The sequence below is a fragment of the Salarias fasciatus genome, chromosome 16, assembly GCF_902148845.1.
Source record: "Salarias fasciatus chromosome 16, fSalaFa1.1, whole genome shotgun sequence".
NCBI classification, from domain to species: domain Eukaryota; kingdom Metazoa; phylum Chordata; class Actinopteri; order Blenniiformes; family Blenniidae; genus Salarias; species Salarias fasciatus.
Window position 1 is genome coordinate 12042012 of NC_043760.1, and position 19136 is coordinate 12061147.

The window sequence follows — 19136 nt, forward strand, 5'->3', positions numbered from 1 at the left end:
AACCACCAAGCAGCAATAATGAGACATTGTCTGAAAGGTGGGCCACACGGTGATGCAGTGGCTAGGGCTTGTGCCTCACAACAAGAAGGTCCTGGGTTCAAATACCGGCAGGGGCATGTTCTCCCTGTGTGTGCGTGGGTTTTCTCCGGGTACTCTGGCTTCCTCCCACAGTCCAAAAACATGCATGTCAGGTTAATTGGTCACCCTAAATTGCCCCTCGGTATGAATGTGTGAGTGAGTAAATAGTTGTATGTCTGTGTATATATGTCAGCCCTGCGACAGACTGGCTCCTGATATCTGAGAAAAAAGAAAAAATACAGAATTTTTCAGCAACATGATGGGAAACATTCAGAAACTGTGTCAAAGGATGGCTTCACACATCGTTTTCAAAACGATGTGTGAACACAAAATTTTATGAAATGAAAATGTAAAAAAGGTGCATTTTCACTTCAGGTGATGTGCAAACGGGACCCATATGTAGAAATTTTATCTACAGCTAAAAGGATTTCTGTGTTTTTGCATCTTACATAAAATTTGTTTTATTTCCGTTGTTCCTTCAAAAAAAAAACAAAAAAAAAAAAAACACATTGCCAAATATTTTTTGCTCAGGTGACATTTTAATGGAAGTGAATACTAAAACTATTGCCAAGCCATGCTGTAGATCTAATTTTTACTATTAGACTAATATAATTCAGATGTATTTGCAATATTTAAAACTCAAAGAGATCAGTGTTTCTTGCAACTTTGTGTAAAAATACAAAGAAATATATGAATGATGTAAAAAAACAAAAAAAAAGGGACTTTTTTTAAAGTCTAAATCACATTATCAAAAATGTTTTTACAAATTGTAACATCAGATATTTGTAATATGCTTTGAAAGGCATGAAAATCTCAGTCAATTCAACTATTTCATGTCTAGAATGTTCTTGAGTTGAGGATAAGTATCCAGACAGTCTGGTTCCTCGAGAAGTTGCAGAAACTGGGCGCAGGTCTCCTGACCTTTCCCGATCAGGACGTCCAGCAGCTCGGTGACGGCCTGCGACGGCTTAGTCATGTGCTTCAGGTCCTGATACTGCACGTAGCTGATGAGGCCTTTGGCATGCACGTGCTGCAGGATGATGGGATCCGCTCTCAGGCAGTCCATGAGCTCCACCCTGTGCTCAGTGATCCTCCTCACTGCGGGACCCTGTGGAGGACAGCAGCTCAACATCTGGTATGAACAAGTAACTTTCAATGTGCAGTTTGAAGATGTTTAAAGGTGCATTAAGGAGTTTGCACGTTTTATGCGAAACAACGGCCCCTGGAGGCCTTGGGCGTAACTGCAGCTTAGTGAAACAGTCGTGCCTGTGCCTTGTGTCCATGTACGTGCACGGAAGAGGGGAACTCCTTGCTCGCTCTTTTAGTAGCGCTCGAGTAAAATTTAACTTTCTTTTGCCTGCGTGGGGTCTGTGCTGGAGTTGTGGCAGTGCTGGAAGCCGGCCTTTTCTTACTTTCTGGAAGATCAATCCTCATACTGCTCAGTTGTTGCTGCTTAGCGTCCGGTGGAGTAATGGTGGACAAAACGAAACCTAAGGATATCAGGTCAGCGGGATCGTGCATCACGTCACATCATCTCAAATTCTCCCAAAAAAAATTCTGGTGCCGGACCGGCACTGCAACTTTCAAGTGACAATTTAGCGCTGTTAGAGGTACTTGCAATGAATATGTCAGGGCACATTGTACACATTATTGAATATTTGTAACATATTTAAAGTGGGAAATAAGTATTTTTAAAGTTGAAAAACTCCTTAATGCACCTTTAACTTCACTATTTGTTAGTTTCTTCAATGTTTGTTGATGCTGGTCCGTCATGTCAGGAATAGTTGATTTGTCATGTTCTCTCATATTGTGCTTGCAATGAACAAAGATGTCTGAACTAACACTGTAATAATGGTCAATAGCATAATAACGGCCAATAATGTATTAATTTAGACATTCTGCTTTACACATGCTGCATAAAATCTGGAAAAACTGTTTTTTTTTTTTTTTGTCCTGAAATGAAGTAAAATGTATGTGTTCAAGGCTGGCTGGAGTTATTGCATTTTGAGTGCATTTCAAGACAATGTTTAAAAAAGTACTTTCACAGCTGGAAAAAAAATCAATTTTTAAAATCCTTCTCAACTGAGATTATTGATATTACCCAGGCCAAGAAACACCTTCTCTTAAAGGGAAAATGGGTGAAAAGGCACTCAAGGTTTCAGGCACTGTACCATCAGTCTGCCTATATATGGCTTTTGACTCTTAGCTTTTATTTAGACTGTCTAATTTCGATTTAGCAGCGAGTGATTGTGTGATTAGAATAACAAGACGTATTTAGTTCAGTTGTCATATCCAGTGATCTCATTTGAGCTTTACCAGTAAAATACCAGCTAAATACCACCGGGAATAATAATGGAATGTGTTTATTACACATCTATTACGTTGTCTTTTGCAAAAACATTTCTAAAAGCACAACATTCCTTCGAAAATGACGGATGGGTCCAGACAGGCTGCATCAATTCTTTCAAGTGTTCCACTAAATATACATCACTGTACCCACTTAAAAATATTATGTAAACATTCACAGACGATACTGTGTTTTCTTTCAGTGCACGGTGCATACCTGAGGAAGAGCTTGTTCCTCTCTCACTGTACCTGGGAACAAACAAACAAAAAAAAAAAAATTCAAACAATTGTGGTATTCACTGAGGAAAAACATCTGAAGTAGAAATGTTACCTGTACATGCTTCAGGTGGTTTTACAGACGCTGAAAAGATGATTTCACCGTCAACTGTGACGCCACACAGCCTGTCAGCCAGGATCCCGCTGCTACCAGTAGCAACGAAAGTGGCTTGAGGCACTCGCCCATCTACCGGTCCTGTATGAGGAAACACAACTTGGTCAGTCTGCTCTCCCTGGAACTGATGTGTTCTGAGGTGCAGTGTGCCGTTTTGATTTATTACCAGGATCAATAAGCTTGGGAAAGCAAGCGGCCATGAAGTAGAGTTTATCGATATGACTGACTTTGCAAGAGGGGCTTACACTATGCTGTAGGGGTTAGCACTGTTGATTTGAGCATTCGAGTCCTGATTTGTGAGACTTTTCATGCTGAGTTTGCATGTTCTCAACACCTATAAACTCACAGTTACAAAGAAAGAAAAAAAATGGTTGAACTTTACAAGCATGATTTCAATCTGGTGCACAATTTTTACTTGGAGCCAATAGAGTTGGATCAAAACTTCAGAGTAAATGGGCCATTTTCACAGCTCCACTACTTCCTGAAATTAACTGTGCACATTCATTTCCTGTCTTGCATTATTGGCCAAAATGATTAATCCAGGTGTGTCTTGTTGCAGCAGTCTAAACCAGACACACCTGGATTAATCAGTTTGGCCAATAATGCAAGACAGGAAATGAATGTGCACAGTTATTTTCAGGAAGTAGTGAAGCTGTGAAAACACCCCATTCAATTGGTGTAAAACACACCACGCCCACCGACTTCCTTTCGATTTGGCGTCATTGGAGTCTAGTGCTTGATCAGTCGAAGACATCAAGGGAGTGAGAATGACACTCACTTGGAGGTCGGACTAAAAGAATGCCGGTAAGTTCATTGGTTTTTTTTTTATTTTTTTATTTGTTGTTTTACTAAAGGTGATGGACGAAAAGTGAAACAGGTAAACTATAGCTAAGCTCTCACAACTCAAATCCTAAACGTTTATTGTCATATCAATAATTATTGGATCCTGGGCTTACTAAGGGAAATACTGCGTTCACTTAGTGGAGAGAATGTTATATTATAAGACTGTAGAGGTTTCAGGAGTTAGCGTATTAGCAAGAGAGCGCTGTAACGTGTATCTGACTCTGAACTGAATGGCTAAATGGCGCTGACCCAGAGTTGCTGCAGTCAATCACGTTCAACCTGCGTGTTTGACTCTCTCTTTTGTCTATTAACGGGGGTTTTGTGAACTTCTGTGTTGGTGAGAACGGGTGTAGCACGTGCATTTGACTCTGAACGGAATGCTTTAAGGAGCAGATAACCATTAATATGGGGCGGGATAGCATGTAGCTGCTCTTAAAGTAGACCAAATGGGGCAATAATTGTCCCACATTTAAATCTGGACAAATAAAAGGAGTAATAATTATCAACTGCGTTGAAGTTACGGTAAAAGTATTTTCGGTATGATTCCATTCACTCAGGAGCACACCTGGTTATATTTTACGCAGTTGCAGCATTTGGCCAGTAGATGGCACTGTGGGCATTTATTGTTGAAAGCAAACGCCTGGTTGTAATAGAGTGAGACATTATTATCTGAGGTACGGGTCTGTGACAGATTGTCGGTGTGTTGTTAGTGAAGCAAGCTAGAATTATGGTAATTCATGCATTCATGTGAATTTTGGGATATCAAACACTTAATGATTTAATAGAAATGTTCTTTAATGTCCACAGTAGTCATGTATGATTTCCTTGTGCCTAATTCAATAATGATCATGTTGTGAAATTTTAACAGTATTCTGAATAAAGAATATCATTAGAGGCATAGCAAAATATTCCTCATATCTGTTTTAATATTTGCATATTCTGGGGTAGTTGTTTGTAGTCATTGTGGGATTGTACATCTAATGAGTTGCCAATACACTCTTGGTAAATCTGCCAGATGGCGTGTATATATGCGTGACTATACAACTGACATGAACTTTCTTCTCTTGTTATCAAGGATGCAGGCTGTACGAGTCAAGTATGGAGATCGTCAAAAGCACATTTGTTATGAGGGCCAACTGACTTTCAAATGCTTTTTGGAATGTGGTGAGTGGAAAATGTAATTGATGTCATGAGCATTATAGATTTGAATTTTTTTTTTTAAGGGCCACTTTAAATTTACATGGTTGCACTAAAACTTGTTACAAAAAAGACAGCATTACTGATGTTCAACATAGATGTTGTAGATAAAGTTTGCTTCTAACTCCTGTCCGGTTGATCTTTCAAATAGAAAGAAAGATGGATATCTTTCATCTACTACCCACCAACCTCATCCGACTTATAATTCAAGCTTGAATTTATTTAAACTGATGTAAAAGAGAGGGTAAGTCTAGTTGTAGTGTAGTTTTTTAATACTTAACAGTTTTTTTTGTCCCTTATTAAATAAAATGATTAATAAATAGATCAGTGAACTTTACCTGTAAGGGCACATTGAGTCAGTTTGATATTTTACCTACAAGTCAAGATAAGATGCCATTTGATTTACTCTTAATACTCAGCAAATTGCAATTCTACTTTGTCATCACTGTTGTCAAGAAATATGACATTCCAACCCTGGACCTCAAAACTTTTGATGACTCCAAAACTGAAATTGATGAGGATGTGTTCGAGTTTCTTCTAAAGAATCCAGACCTTGGAATGCTGGAAGTCTGTTTGCTAGAAAAACCAAATCCCGATGGTGAGTTGATCCTGATCATTTAAAGCTAACATTTCTGTGTTAACCTGTCACTTCCTATTCCAAACCTGAATGGGACTAACATTGTGTAGTTGTTTGTATTAATCACACCTGTCAAATCTGATCGTGTTTGCTAGATTCAATGAGCTCCTCTGCAAGTTGCTCTTTCGAAAGATTCATTGGAGACAATGAGGGGGACTCCGATAGCACCATCATACTGCAGCCAAGTTCTACTCAAAGGCATGCAAATGAGAATGCTTCTCTAGCTCAGGTGAGTTCAGCAGAAATTTTTTCACATTTTTAGAATTTTTAAACAAAATTTGAGACTTTAACATTGTGAGTGATAAGTGACAGGTAAATTGAAGTTTTGACACGTTTTACTGTACAGCTCTTGCCAGTCCTTGTTAACCTTTCACCGGCCGCTCATTGAAATAATTAAAAATAAAATAGGCACACAAGCATGATGTTATTTGAGGATATTACAAGACTGTTACCTTGTTTCTTTGTTACTTTTTATGACATTTTTATAAAATGATATGAGATTTTTCACAACACAGTTGTAAAAAAAAAAGTACATACACTTCAGAAATGGACTTTTCACAATACCCACTTTTCTGAAAGGTTTTTGAAAATCCAACCTGACCATCATTACAATATTTGTTCCTTGATTAGATCATTAAGTAAAAAAATCTGACTTTTATTTAGAAAATTGAAAATATTTGAAGTAACAAGCCTGGAGGAGAGAGGATCCTGAATGAGTATGCCTGCACAAAAAGCCTAACTGATTCCAGAAGACGTGACTATGGTAAAGATACTGGTTGCACATATGACAAGTGAACGTTAATTAACCTATACATGTTAAAATTCCTTGTTTGAATCAAGTAGTAAAACATCCCTCTTCTTTCAAGTTTACAATACAAACATTTTTATCTCAAAGTGATGTCTATGTATCTGTGTGCATGTCAAGGACGAGTCCTTCAAGGTGTGTTAAAGAGGAATACGCAAGGGGCATCAATTCCTTGTTTCCATACTTGGCTGATTGTAGGAGCAGGTTTGGTTATGTAAGTGAATCAAAACAAAGTCTAACCCATTTCTCCTTCACCTCTGTTCTTTGGGAGTCTTAATCTCTAAAAGTGAAAATACTTTGGTATATGGTGGTTCAGTCCAACTTCTGATTTTTTAATGCCCTCCTTCACTTTCCTAAAAAAAAAAAAGCCCAAAAATTGTTTGACTTCCAAACCTTTACTGAGCAAATCTTTCAGTGGATATGTATATTATAAGCGGAAAAACTGAAAATATATACAACCAGCTCACCACAAACAAATGTCTTTTCAGGAGCATTTTTCAAATGCAGAAGATGGGAGTGGGTATCTGGCACGGAGAAAGAGATTTGTTCAAAAAGAAGCATCAGAGGGACAAAAGAGGACCCGCCAATGGTTGCTCACACAAACGGGTCTGTTTATTACTGAAATTCATTATTTTTGACAGTAATCTGAAAAATGTCTATACTGTTACAGGCGGTCCTGAAGGTAATAGAGAGCCCTTTGTGGAGGAGAGCTGGCTGAGCACGGACGCCCTGTGTTCAGAGGCCATTGCACTGATGAAGCATACAGTAGATGACGAAGTTGTCGAGGAGAAGATGAAGCAGACCTTTACTTATCGCCAAAAATGGTTCATGATCCTGTGAAATCATCTGACATATTCAGTCTTTTCAAGATTCTTTGACATTCCAGGATTGGTATGTGGACCTTCAACTCCATTAGTATGAAACTGTGAATATCCTTCATAACTATAGTATTAGTTAATGCTCTGTCTTAATCACTCTTGTCTGCAGATTGAGCAAGATTTTTAGTCTGATGTTTAGTGATGCCATCTCTACAAGGTTCCTGGAGAAGTGGCCCACAGTCTACAAGAGGAGAGTGCTTCAACAAAGCCGTGGCCTCACACAGACGGCTGAACTTCAAGACCTGCTTCAAAATGCTGAATCTACAGATAAGTACAAAATGGTATGCTGGGCGGGACAATAATTTGGGATTGTTTTTGAAGGAAGTGTTATGACTTATTAGTGAAAACAAATTTCTGTATTTTCATTTTCAGGATGGGACAGTGAAATATCTGCCATTTTGGTCCTTGTGCACCTTCTGCCACCATCACCTCATGGCCGCAAGAAACCAGGAAAGCCCCTCTGCAAGGGAAGCCAGTGACCACCTTGTGAAGTTAATTAAGGTGAGGTTATAGTCAAATGCAGTTTGGAAGATGTGGCTGCCATGGGTAGCGCTTATAATTTTTTGTTTTTTAAGAGCTGGGAGTGGTTGTTTTCAGGTGTGCATCTTTATCAGGACAGTAGGCCTTCCCAGCAATATAGAGGGTCAGAACAGATATGGGAATTTTAGAACCACCAATTTTAATAAAGTATCCAAAGATGCAGAAATCAAAAGAGCAGGAAAACTTAAGGGAGGTAATCTATTTCCTGTTTAAGAAACTGTTTAAGAAATTCTGTGGCATTTAGTGTTTGCATGTATATATCCATGTTTGTGAAGTGGTTTTAAACTGAGCTAGGTCATACAACAGTTATGGCATTTGATTATCAATACTTGATTAGTACTGTACACCAATGTTAATGGATTTTGAAATATTGTCTGAATTGTAAAAAGAAAGCTATCTGTTAAGCTGGCTATCATTTTTGTCTTTAAACAAAATAGATAAATGTGTGCTTTAAAAGTACTTCATTGTGCTTTAAAAGTACTTCATTGTGATAAGAAGCAATCTCTCTGATTACTGGCTAGCAGCAACTACTCTGATAAAGCACATTGTGCATCCAAAGTCAAAAGCAGTATGTCTGATTCATTCAAACCTGCTTATTAATAATTGAAAATTTTTTTTAAAGTTTTCATTATATTTGTGATTAGTTTTTGATTTTTCTCTATAGAGTCTATATAGAAAAGATCGTTTCTATGTTTCCAATTCAAGAAAATGTTAAAATCATATTGCGATCAAATGTATTTCCTCAAACTGTTAATGAACTGTGACTTATTTCAAAAACACTAAATTAAGTTATTGTGTCACAGACTAGCACTAGCATCCAAGGGCATCTGGACAGCATCAAGGAAAGCCGTCAACCCTATCTTCTGGCAGTGGGAAAACAGAGAAGCGCAATCTGCAAATATTTCATCATCATTGACAAACACGAAGTAAACTGCAAGTCACTGGACTGTCTTGCCTGTTTTTAGGAGCTTTTTAAAGCTCACTTTGTTTTTGGGACTTCGTACAACCACAATCTGGCAAATATGTACAACTTTTTGCAAACCACCATCTATGAAATAGATGTTTCTACCACCAGAGTGAGTCCCAGGGTTGCTGAAGTGAGAGCTCGGATGCTGCACTGAGTTGGTACAGAGATGTTGTGTTTTCTTTGCAAATGTCACCAGGCAGATGTTAATTCCCTGATCAAGCACTTTAAGTGAAACCTAGATGTATGTGATGGCGGTATGGAACCTTTTCACACGGCAGCTGTTTTCTTCTGGCGTTACACTAACCCCTTTGAACGGCAACATTTTAGCTTCCCACCCTATACAAAACATCAAATGTGGTGTTTTATCTTTAAATATGGCTTGATGCCCTCTGGATTTTCACCGTCCACTCCCTCTTCAGCTGCTGATAGTTTGGAAAAATGGGAGAGAACTCATTTCCCTGCCCTCCATTTTATTCTGAGTATTCTTCTGCATTTGTTGTTGTTTGTCATTGAAAAGTTTTTAACCTTCTTGTTGGAATATGCAATACAAGTGAACTGTCCAAGTACAAATGACTCCAAATGACACAAGCCCCAGGAACAGAACGATTTTTGTTAAAATGCCATCATATTGTTCTAAAATATAAATCTTGGCTAATAATGTCATGTTTTTGTGTTGCCTAGTAGGTGATAAATGTGAGTACATTCTCCAATTCATAATGACAACACTGTCACTCTTGTTGCACTGATTTATTATGTTTTTATCTTTAATCTTTGCTTTTAGAGATGCCTGTGTCACGTCCTGCACATCAACGTCCTCTTAAGGGTGCTGTGTGGTTTCTTGTTTTGTTTTTCAGGTGGGTGGAGCTGGAGCGGCTGTTTACAGAAGCGTGGGACCAGTTCATCAGTGGGATGACTTTCAGCTTTCAGCCAATCGCTATTTAAGCCAGCGCTGGGTTGAACATCTACTCTAGTGTGTGATGTGCGCTTGTACATTTCAGCATTTGTTGTCGCTCGTGTTGACTTTGTTATACTCGTCCTCAGTTTGGAATCCCGCTTTGCTCACCGCCTTGCCCAGCAGCTTCCTGCCTCTCCAGCCACCTAAATGCTGATCCTGGACTGCTTCCCTGAACCTCGCCTCGGACCACCTCGGTTCTGTGAACCATCTGACCTGCCGCCTGGACTCTCCGACTTCTGGACCTATAAATAAACTTCTAACACTTACAGATCTGCCTCCTCGTGCTGTCTGTGTCTAAGTACTAACCGTGACAGCCTCAGTGTGATTTACACCAGGTTCCAGGATCACCTGCGAGGAAAATGAGGGGTGTGGTGTCTTCTTGCTGTCATATCTATCTATCTATCTATCTATATAACTGTTTGTATTGCATCTTCATATATTGCATTTATATTAGATGACATTAATGTATAGGTATGCAAATGTTTGATTAAACATTTTGATAGGATTAGGACAATTATGTAATACATTGTTGAATATTGGAGAGGGGTAGAATTAGAAAGGTTTACTTGAAAACATGATGGAGAATAGTCCTTTGTGCCAAAAAAGTAGAAGAAAAAGGGAACATCCACTTAATTTAGTTAATAATACACGAGTTACAAAAAAACAATACTTAACAAATGAAATTAATGCTTTATTAGAGCTGAATTTGACTCATAATCAGTCTATGAAACCATGCAGCTTGTCACATGCACAAAGCACGTGAGCAGAATGAAGAGCGAACCACTTGACAGTAGGGGGGGGGGGTGGGGATTTGCCTCGGACCAGTCATATTCACAGTTGGTCTGTACTGGTACTAAGTATGTCAGTAATAATGATATTATTAATACAAATTCCAATGCATTTTTTTTCTTTTTTTGCCAATAATTGTAGGGGTGCTTGAAATATTTGAACATGAGCACCCCTACAAAATGGGCTAGCCTTTTCTGATGGCGTCATCATCAAAGCGTCTCATGACTTCAATGGCAGATGGCAGCGTTCCTGCACCACACAGTAGATTTCTGTTTTTTTCTGCTATTCCACCTTGTATTTCAGCCTTCGCAAAACCACGCACTCAAAACGGACATTTTCCAATCATATCTGAGAGTTGCAAATGGACCAAACAGCGTGGAAGACCCAGCCTCCAGCTACTGCTTGAGGTAAGGCTAAGCTAGGCTAACATAGCATATACTCCATTTCAAATCCTGAAATGTCCATATAAGGGACTTTTGTTATGTAGGTTGAAAAGTTAAGATGACAGCAGGATGCAGAACAGCATTTTACTTCACTCTTCAGCAGTGTAAAACTCCCAAGACTTGTAGTCATATTTTAAGAGGTAGTCGCCTGGACCAAGACCAAGTTCATGCATGTTGGTGAGAGAACAGACCAACCCCCTATCCTGCTTGGTAATGACACCGTTGAGCATGTGAAGAACTTTGTGTATCTGGGATCCACAGTGACAGATAACGGGGATCTTAAACCAGAGATTCTCCGCAGGAGAGCCCTGGCAGCCTCTGCCCTGCAGTCTCTCTGGAAACCACTCTGGCGGCGCCAAGCCATCTCACACAAGACGAAGCTCCAAGTCTACAACACCGCCGTGCTCTCCATTCTGTTATATGGCTCTGAAACATGGCCCTTAAATAAGACCCTGGCCACAACAAGAATAGATGGCTTTGACAGCAGGGCTCTCAGAACCATCGAGAACATCAGGTGGCCACAGCGAATATCCAACGAAACGCTCAGAGCCCGCACAAACCAGCCCAGAGCCTCCTGCCTGGCTGCGCAACTCCGCATTCGCTGGTTCAGCCATGTTCTCCGTCTTCCCCTTGACCACCCGACAAGAGCCATTCTCAAGTTTGATCCAAAGGCCGCAGGCTGGAGACGAGACACCAGCCCAATGCAGGAGCACTAAGTAAGTAAGCTGTTTCTTAGAAGGGTTTGAATTAACATTGGAGTGTACTGGTTCAGATGCATCACAGTTTTGTTCAGCCACAGAGGGGAAGTGTGCAAGGTGAGTAGCATTCCATGTTTTTCCATCGCTCAGCTGGAAAGAGTTAAGACTCATTTTTTTCCTTATGGTCACAGGTGCAGTAAACCTGGGCTGGGCTTTTGGGTCATGGTACGGTTTCTTTGCCCTCACATTTTCTCCTGGTCGAAAAGTAGGTGGCTGTGTGCCACCTTTTGCATCTGTGTAACGCAGGGGTGTCCAAAGTCGGTCCTGGAGGGCCACAGCCCTGCATGTTTTCCATGTCACCCTGCTTCAACACAGCTGAATCTCATGAAGACTCATGGCCAAGTCCAGCAGAAAGCCTGATAACGAGCCTCATTGCAGTCCCTTTAGCGAACGCATCTTGAATGGATGTCTGACTGCTACTTGCAGATTGAGCTGTGAATGTGGAGGGTGTGGATCTTAGTTAATGACATTCCTGGTACTGTAAAACCTGTTTTTGGCTAAGGTGGTGAAGCTAGTTGCGCGTTTTAGCACCGCCGGCTAACCAATTCTGTTCGACAGCATTTGCAAAAGATAGTTGTTTGATCCACGTCCAACGTTTTAAAGCCGAAAAACCTCCAAACCACAGACGTGGCTCCTCTTTTTGTTATTAGTTCCTCTGGGTAAACAGCGTGTGCTTCATTTTGAGAGCTCTCGCCGGCAGCCAACAACACAGCGTGTTGTTGGTGTGCAGCAGTGAAATGGGTCCCTGCTGAAACACTTTACCACTGCGCACGTTTCGGACGTTGTTTGGGCTGTTCACCGGTATTGCGGTATATGAAAAATTCATATCATAATGAAAATAAAAACCGGTATTCGGTACAAACCAGTATACAGCACAGGCCTACCTGGAAGATCTTTCAGAATGTCAACCATCATTTTCTGAAAGGGAGAGGAGGCAGAAGCAAGACCATATGGGACTCTACAAAATCTGATAAGTCCTTCATGTGTAGTGAATGCTGTAAGGTCTCTGCTTTCTTCATGAAGAGGCAGTTGGTAGTCAGCATTAGCAAGATCAATTGTAGAGAACACCTTAGCTCCTTGGAGATTTGACAATAGTTCATCTACATTCGGGAGTGGGTAACAGTCAGTAACAACAGCTTTGTTTGGTTCACGCAGGTCTGTGCACATTCTTATTCCACCAGTTTTACGTCCTGTGACTACTATTGGTGAAACCCATGGTGATGCATCGATTTTCTCGATGACTCCTGCTTTTAGTAAGCGATCCAGTTCAGCAGCAAAAGGCAAGCGTCTGATTTTTTGATGTACTGGTTTCACAGTTGAGTCAGTTTTCACCTTATGTACCAAGTTATGTGCTCAACCAATGTCAGGAGTTGCTGTGCTGGAAGCAAGCACAGGAGTAGTCTGTACTGAGACAGGTGAGGCAGTAGTCAACACAGGAGCAAACAACTCAGCAGTTGGAGGAAGAATAGTAATTCCTTTAAAGGAGTCATATTATGCAAAGTTCACTTTAAAAAGGTGTCTTTACAGTCATGTTGCCTCCCAGAGTATGTATGTATGGTCCTGTATGATCCCCCAGACGTGAAAAATTCAGTCACCTCCCTCAATTGTGCACTCCACTTTTAAGAAAATATACACTCAAACACGCGGTTCTGAAATCTCCCTCTTTCTGACGTCAGGAAGAGGAAGACCACTCCCCCTCAGAAGAGAATCCAGCCTTTGGCCGGCTGGGCCGCCACAGCAGACCCTGAGCCTACAACTAACTCCTGTTCAATAGCACATGAAGCAGATGCATTGAACAACATTTTACACAGGAGTGTCTTTGGAGCAATGGATGGGTCTTCTAAGTAGAGAACTGTCACATGTGGAAGCTTTACTTCACGTGAATTTATTTAATTTTTCTGTTGTGTGTTTTATTTTAAAGACTTAACTTTTTTTTTTTTTTTTATGTAGGGGTTTTGATATGGAGCCGTCGCGGGAAGCCTGCTGACCGTGTAGGTCGGAGCTGCTTATGCCCTCCAAAAGGCTGTAACATGCTCCGGTCCCATTCTCCTAACTCGGTGACGCTGAGCGACGCCTGCGATGAGAGATTCATTCATAACCTCCAGGCAGACGGTAAGGTTGCTGAATCTACTATTCTTATACTATTCAGGAAGTTAAGCAGCGATTTGGCTGGTGTGATACTGTGCTACTGACTGTTGTGAAGCCGCGTTGAGCTCCCTGCCGTGCGGGGCTTGCGGTGGCCCCCGGTGCAGCGGTCGTGCGAGGTGCCGCCAGCCACAGCAGCACGGCGACAAAACACGGCGGAAAAACAGCGTTAATGGTCTTGTAACAGAGTTAATGGTCTTAAAACAAGTGTTAATCGTCTTAAAACAGCGCTAATGGTCTTGTAACAGAGTTAATCATCTTAAAACAGCATTAATGGCCTTAAAACAGCGTTAATGGTCTTATAACAGTGTTAAAGTGTAACGACGCTGATTGAATTTCTTTGGTATATCACAACAGTTTGAATGTGATTTGTTTGAATTTTTTTTTTCTCCCCCCTGACCTGCCACCTTAAAGTGGTGGGGGAGTTTGAGTGCCCGCGTGATCACAGGAGCGACATTGTCCGGGGCTTTATGCCCCTGGCAGGGTCTCCCATGGCAACCAGGTCCTGGGTGATGGGTCAGACTAAGAGCAGGTCATCAGTCCTCATGATGAAGTTACAGTCAAGGTCCATTTTTCCTTTTTTTACATTGTTGTGTTGTTTTGTTTGTTTGGTCTTGTCCTGGTGTTCCACAACAAGCACCTCTGACTTTGGCGCATTGTCGCAACAGTTTAAACCAGGGGTTTGCATTCCTGGTCCTCGAAGGCCGCAGCCCTGCATGTTTTCCATGTCTCCCTGCTTCAACACAGCTGATTGCAATGTGGCTTGTTACCAGGCTAACTGCTGGACATGGCCATGAATCTTCATGAGATTCAGGTGTGTTGAAGCAGGGAGACATGGAAAACATGCAGGGCTGCAGCTCTCCAGGACCAGGAATGCCCACCCCTGGTTTAAACTCTTGCCACAATGTTTCAAACAAGCTTTCAGGTGCCTGACCTTATGGGTTTTTTTTTTGTTTGTTTGGTTTTTTTTTTCCCAATTAATGGACATTGCATTTTGCTTACTTTTTCTTGTTTTCCTAGGAAAATGTAAGTTTCATTTTATTTTTTAAGACTAGACATTCTGGAAAGCCTATGATTGATTTCATGGTATCATTGTAACTTTTGCACTCATTTTTTCGAGTATATTTTTTTCATGTTTTTCGGTCCTCTTATGACTCATTGTTTAGCACGTGTTGAAGGGTTGAGGTTCCTCGGCCGAGCCGATTGTTTGGTTGTGTTGTTATAGTGTATGTTGTATACATCATCCCGAAGTGTTACGATGCTGATTGAATTTGTTTGGTATGTCACAACAGTTTGAATGTGATTTGATTGAATTTTTCTGTTGTGTGTGTGTGTGTGTGTGTGTTTTTAAGAGATATCTTTTTTTTAGCATAGTGTTTCCGATATGAAATTGTCTTCGATCTCGGTTGTTGTCGATTACAGTCCATTTTTTGTTTTTCTGGTCTTTGTTGACATTTGTTTTCATTTCATGTGTTCTGTGGCAATTGTTGCAAACTGTTTTCATGTAATGGTTGCTTTTTACCATTGCATTGTTTTCCACCTCTAGCGGTCAGGTCAGGTTAGGTTGTTAAATCTGCTACTGGTTAACCTGTAATCCAGTACTACCTGCTTCAGGGTCGAGTTACCGGCGACTAAACTGGTACTCCCCCAGACAGTGGATACACCGGGCTGGGTGGTGGGCGGCTGGTCGTCCTGACGAAAGTTTAAAAAAAAGATTCGTCAAAGGCTTGAGGTTCAGGTGAGCCACTGAAAGTCATCCAGATATGGGAGTAAACCCAGACAGAAAATCCTCTGTCCCCTTTTTTGGACAGTGAGTATACTTCATGACAATTTTTGTTTGCTCTACATTGCTGTGTTGTTTTATTTATTGTGGAACACAAGGGACAAGACCAAACAAGCACCTCTGACCTGGGCGCAATGTGGCAACAGTTTAAACCAGGGGTGGGCATTCCTGGTCCTCGAGGGCTGCAGCCCTGCTTGTTTTCCCATGTGTCCCTGCTTCAACACACCTGAATCTCATGAAGATTCATGGCCAAGTCCGGCAGAAGGCCTGATAACGAGCCACATTGCAAACAGCTGTGTTGAAGCAGGGAGACATGGGAAAACAAGCAGGGCTGCAGCCCTCAAGGACCAGGAATGGTCACACTCTGGTTTACACTGTTGCGACAATGCGCCCAAGTCAGAGGTGCTTGTGTGTGCAGGGCTGCAGACCTGCATGTTTTCCATGTCTCCCTGAGTATACTGTACGTCATGACGTTTTTTTTTGTTTTTGTTTTTTTCCCCCCAATAATGGACAGAGCATTTTGCTTAGTTTTTCTTGTTTTCCTAGGAAAATGTAAGTTTCAGTTTATTTTAAGACTAGAGGTTCTGGAAAGCCTATGATTGATTTCATGGTATCGTTGTAACTTTTGCACTCACTTTTTCTAGTATATTTTTTCATGATTTCGGTCTTCGTATGCCTTTTTTTAAGCACGTGTTGAAGGGTTGAGGTTCCTCGGCCGAGTCGATTGTTTAGTTGTGTTGTTATAGTGTATGTTGTATACATCATCCCGAAGTGTAACGACACTGATTGAATTTGTTTGGTATATCACAACAGTTTGAATGTGATTTGTTTGATTTTTTTTTTTTTTTGAATTTTTTTTTTTCTCCCCCCTGACCTGCCACCTTACAGTGGTGGGGGAGTTTGAGTGCCCGCGTGATCCCAGGAGCTATATTGTCCAGGGCTTTATGCCCCTGGCAGGGTCTCCCATGGCAACCAGGTCCTGGGTGATGGGTCAGACTAAGGGCAGGTCATCAGTCCTCATGATGAAGTTACAGTCAAGGTCCATTTTTCCTTTTTTTCACAAGGTTGTGTTGTTTTGTTTGTTTGGTCTTGTCCTGGTGTTCCACAACAAGCACCTCTGACTTTGGCGCATTGTCGCAACAGTTTAAACCAGGGGTTTGCATTCCTGGTCCTCGACGGCTGCAGCCCTGCATGTTTTCCATGTCTCCCTGCTTCAACACAGCTGATTGCAATGTGGCTTGTTACCAGGCTAACTGCTGGACATGGCCATGAATCTTCATGAGATTCAGGTGTGTTGAAGCAGGGAGACATGGAAAACATGCAGGGCTGCAGGTCTCCAGGACCAGGAATGCCCACCCCTGGTTTAAACTCTTGCCACAATGCTTCAAACAAACTTTCAGGTGCCTGACCTTATGGGTTTCTTTTGTTTGTTTGGTTTTTTTTTCCCAATTAATGGACATTGCATTTTGCTTAGTCTTTCTTGTTTTCCTAGGAAAATGTAAGTTTCATTTTATTTTTTAAGACTAGACATTCTGGAAAGCCTATGATTGATTTCATGGTATCATTGTAACTTTTGCACTCATTTTTTCGAGTATATTTTTTTCATGTTTTTCGGTCCTCCTTATGACTCATTGTTAGCACGTGTTGAAGGGTTGAGGTTCCTCGGCCGAGCCGATTGTTTGGTTGTGTTGTTATAGTGTATGTTGTGTACATCATCCCGAAGTGTTACGATGCTGATTGAATTTGTTTGGTATGTCACAACAGTTTGAATGTGATTTGATTGAATTTTTCTGTTGTGTGTGTGTGTGTGTGTGTGTGTGTTTTTGAAGAGATATCTTTTTTTAGCATAGTGTTTCCGTTATGAAATTGTCTTCGATCTCGGTTGTTGTCGATTACAGTCCATTTTTTGTTTTTCTGGTCTTTGTTGACATTTGTTTTCATTTCATGTGTTCTGTGGCAATTGTTGCAAACTGTTTTCATGTAATGGTTGCTTTTTACCATTGCATTGTTTTCCACCTCTAGCGGTCAGGTCAGGTTGTTAAATCTGCTACTGGTTAACCTGTAATCCAGTACTACCTGCTTCAGGGTCGAGTTACCGGCGACTAAACTGGTACTCCCCCAGACAGTGGATACACCGGGCTGGGTGGTGGGCGGCTGGTCGTCCTGACGAAAGTTTAAAAAAAAGATTCGTCAAAGGCTTGAGGTTCAGGTGAGCCACTGAAAGTCATCCGGATATGGGAATAAACCCAGACAGAAAATCCTCTGTCCCCTTTTTTGGACAGTGAGTATACTTCATGACATTTTTTGTTTGCTCTACATTGCTGTGTTGTTTTATTTATTGTGGAACACAAGGGACAAGACCAAACAAGCACTTCTGACCTGGGCGCATTTTCACAACAGTTAAACCAGGGGTGGGCATTCCTGGTCCTCGAGGGCTGCAGCTCTGCTTGTTTTCCCATGTGTCCCTGCTTCAACACACCTGAATCTCATGAAGATTCATGGCCAAGTCCGGCAGAAGGCCTGATAACGAGCCACATTGCAAACAGCTGTGTTGAAGCAGGGAGACATGGGAAAACAAGCAGGGCTGCAGCCCTCAAGGACCAGGAATGCCCACTTCTGGTTTAAACTGTTGCGACAATGCGCCCAAGTCAGAGGTGCTTGTGTGTGCAGAGCTGCAGACCTGCATGTTTTCCATGTCTCCCTGAGTATACTGTACATCATGACGTTTTTTTTTTTGTTTTTGTTTTTTTCCCCCCAATTAATGGACAGAGCATTTTGCTTAGTTTTTCTTGTTTTCCTAGGAAAATGTAAGTTTCAGTTTATTTTTAAGACTAGAGGTTCTGGAAAGCCTATGATTGATTTCATGGTATCGTAACTTTTGCACTCACTTTTTCTAGTATATTTTTTCATGATTTCGGTCTTCGTATGACTTTTTTTTAAGCACGTGTTGAAGGGTTGAGGTTCCTCGGCCGAGTCGATTGTTTAGTTGTGTTGTTATAGTGTATGTTGTATACATCATCCCGAAGTGTAACGACGCTGATTGAATTTGTTTGGTATATCACAACAGTTTGAATGTGATTTGTTTGATTTTTTTTTTTTTTTTTTTTGAATTTTTTTTTTTTCTCCCCCCTGACCTGCCACCTTAAAGTGGTGGGGGAGTTTGAGTGCCCGAGTGATCCCAGGAGCTATATTGTCCAGGGCTTTATGCCCCTGGCAGGGTCTCCCATGGCAACCAGGTCCTGGGTGATGGGTCAGACTAAGGGCAGGTCATCAGTCCTCATGATGAAGTTACAGTCAAGGTCCATTTTTCGTTTGTTTGACATTGTTGTGTTGTTTTGTTTGTTTGGTCTTGTCCTGGTGTTCCACAACAAGCACCTCTGACTTTGGCGCATTGTCGCAACAGTTTAAACCAGGGGTTTGCATTCCCGGTCCTGGAGGGCGGCAGCCCTGCATGTTTTCCATGTCTCCCTGCTTCAACACAGCTGATTGCAATGTGGCTTGTTACCAGGCTATCTGCTGGACATGGCCATGAATCTTCATGAGATTCAGGTGTGTTGAAGCAGGGACACATGGGAAAACAT

At 41.3% G+C, this 19136-nt stretch overlaps 1 protein-coding gene across 2 annotated transcripts in view; it reads right to left on the reverse strand.

Moving 5' to 3' along the window:
* Positions 1–609: 609 nt before the first annotated feature.
* LOC115402859 (uncharacterized) overlaps positions 610–19136 on the reverse strand; it is a 78336-nt gene continuing 59809 nt past the window's right edge. Inside the window, exons 4-6 of one of the 2 annotated variants that reach the window (XM_030111466.1) lie at positions 2762–2896; positions 2642–2673; positions 610–1186 (exon numbers count right to left, since the gene is read on the reverse strand). In XM_030111466.1, the coding sequence (XP_029967326.1) occupies positions 905–1186; positions 2642–2673; positions 2762–2896 (449 nt within the window). In that variant the 3' untranslated portion in view covers positions 610–904. Of the gene's footprint in view, positions 1187–2641; positions 2674–2755; positions 2897–19136 lie in introns of both variants that reach the window. The other variant, XM_030111465.1, reaches the window with a different exon arrangement.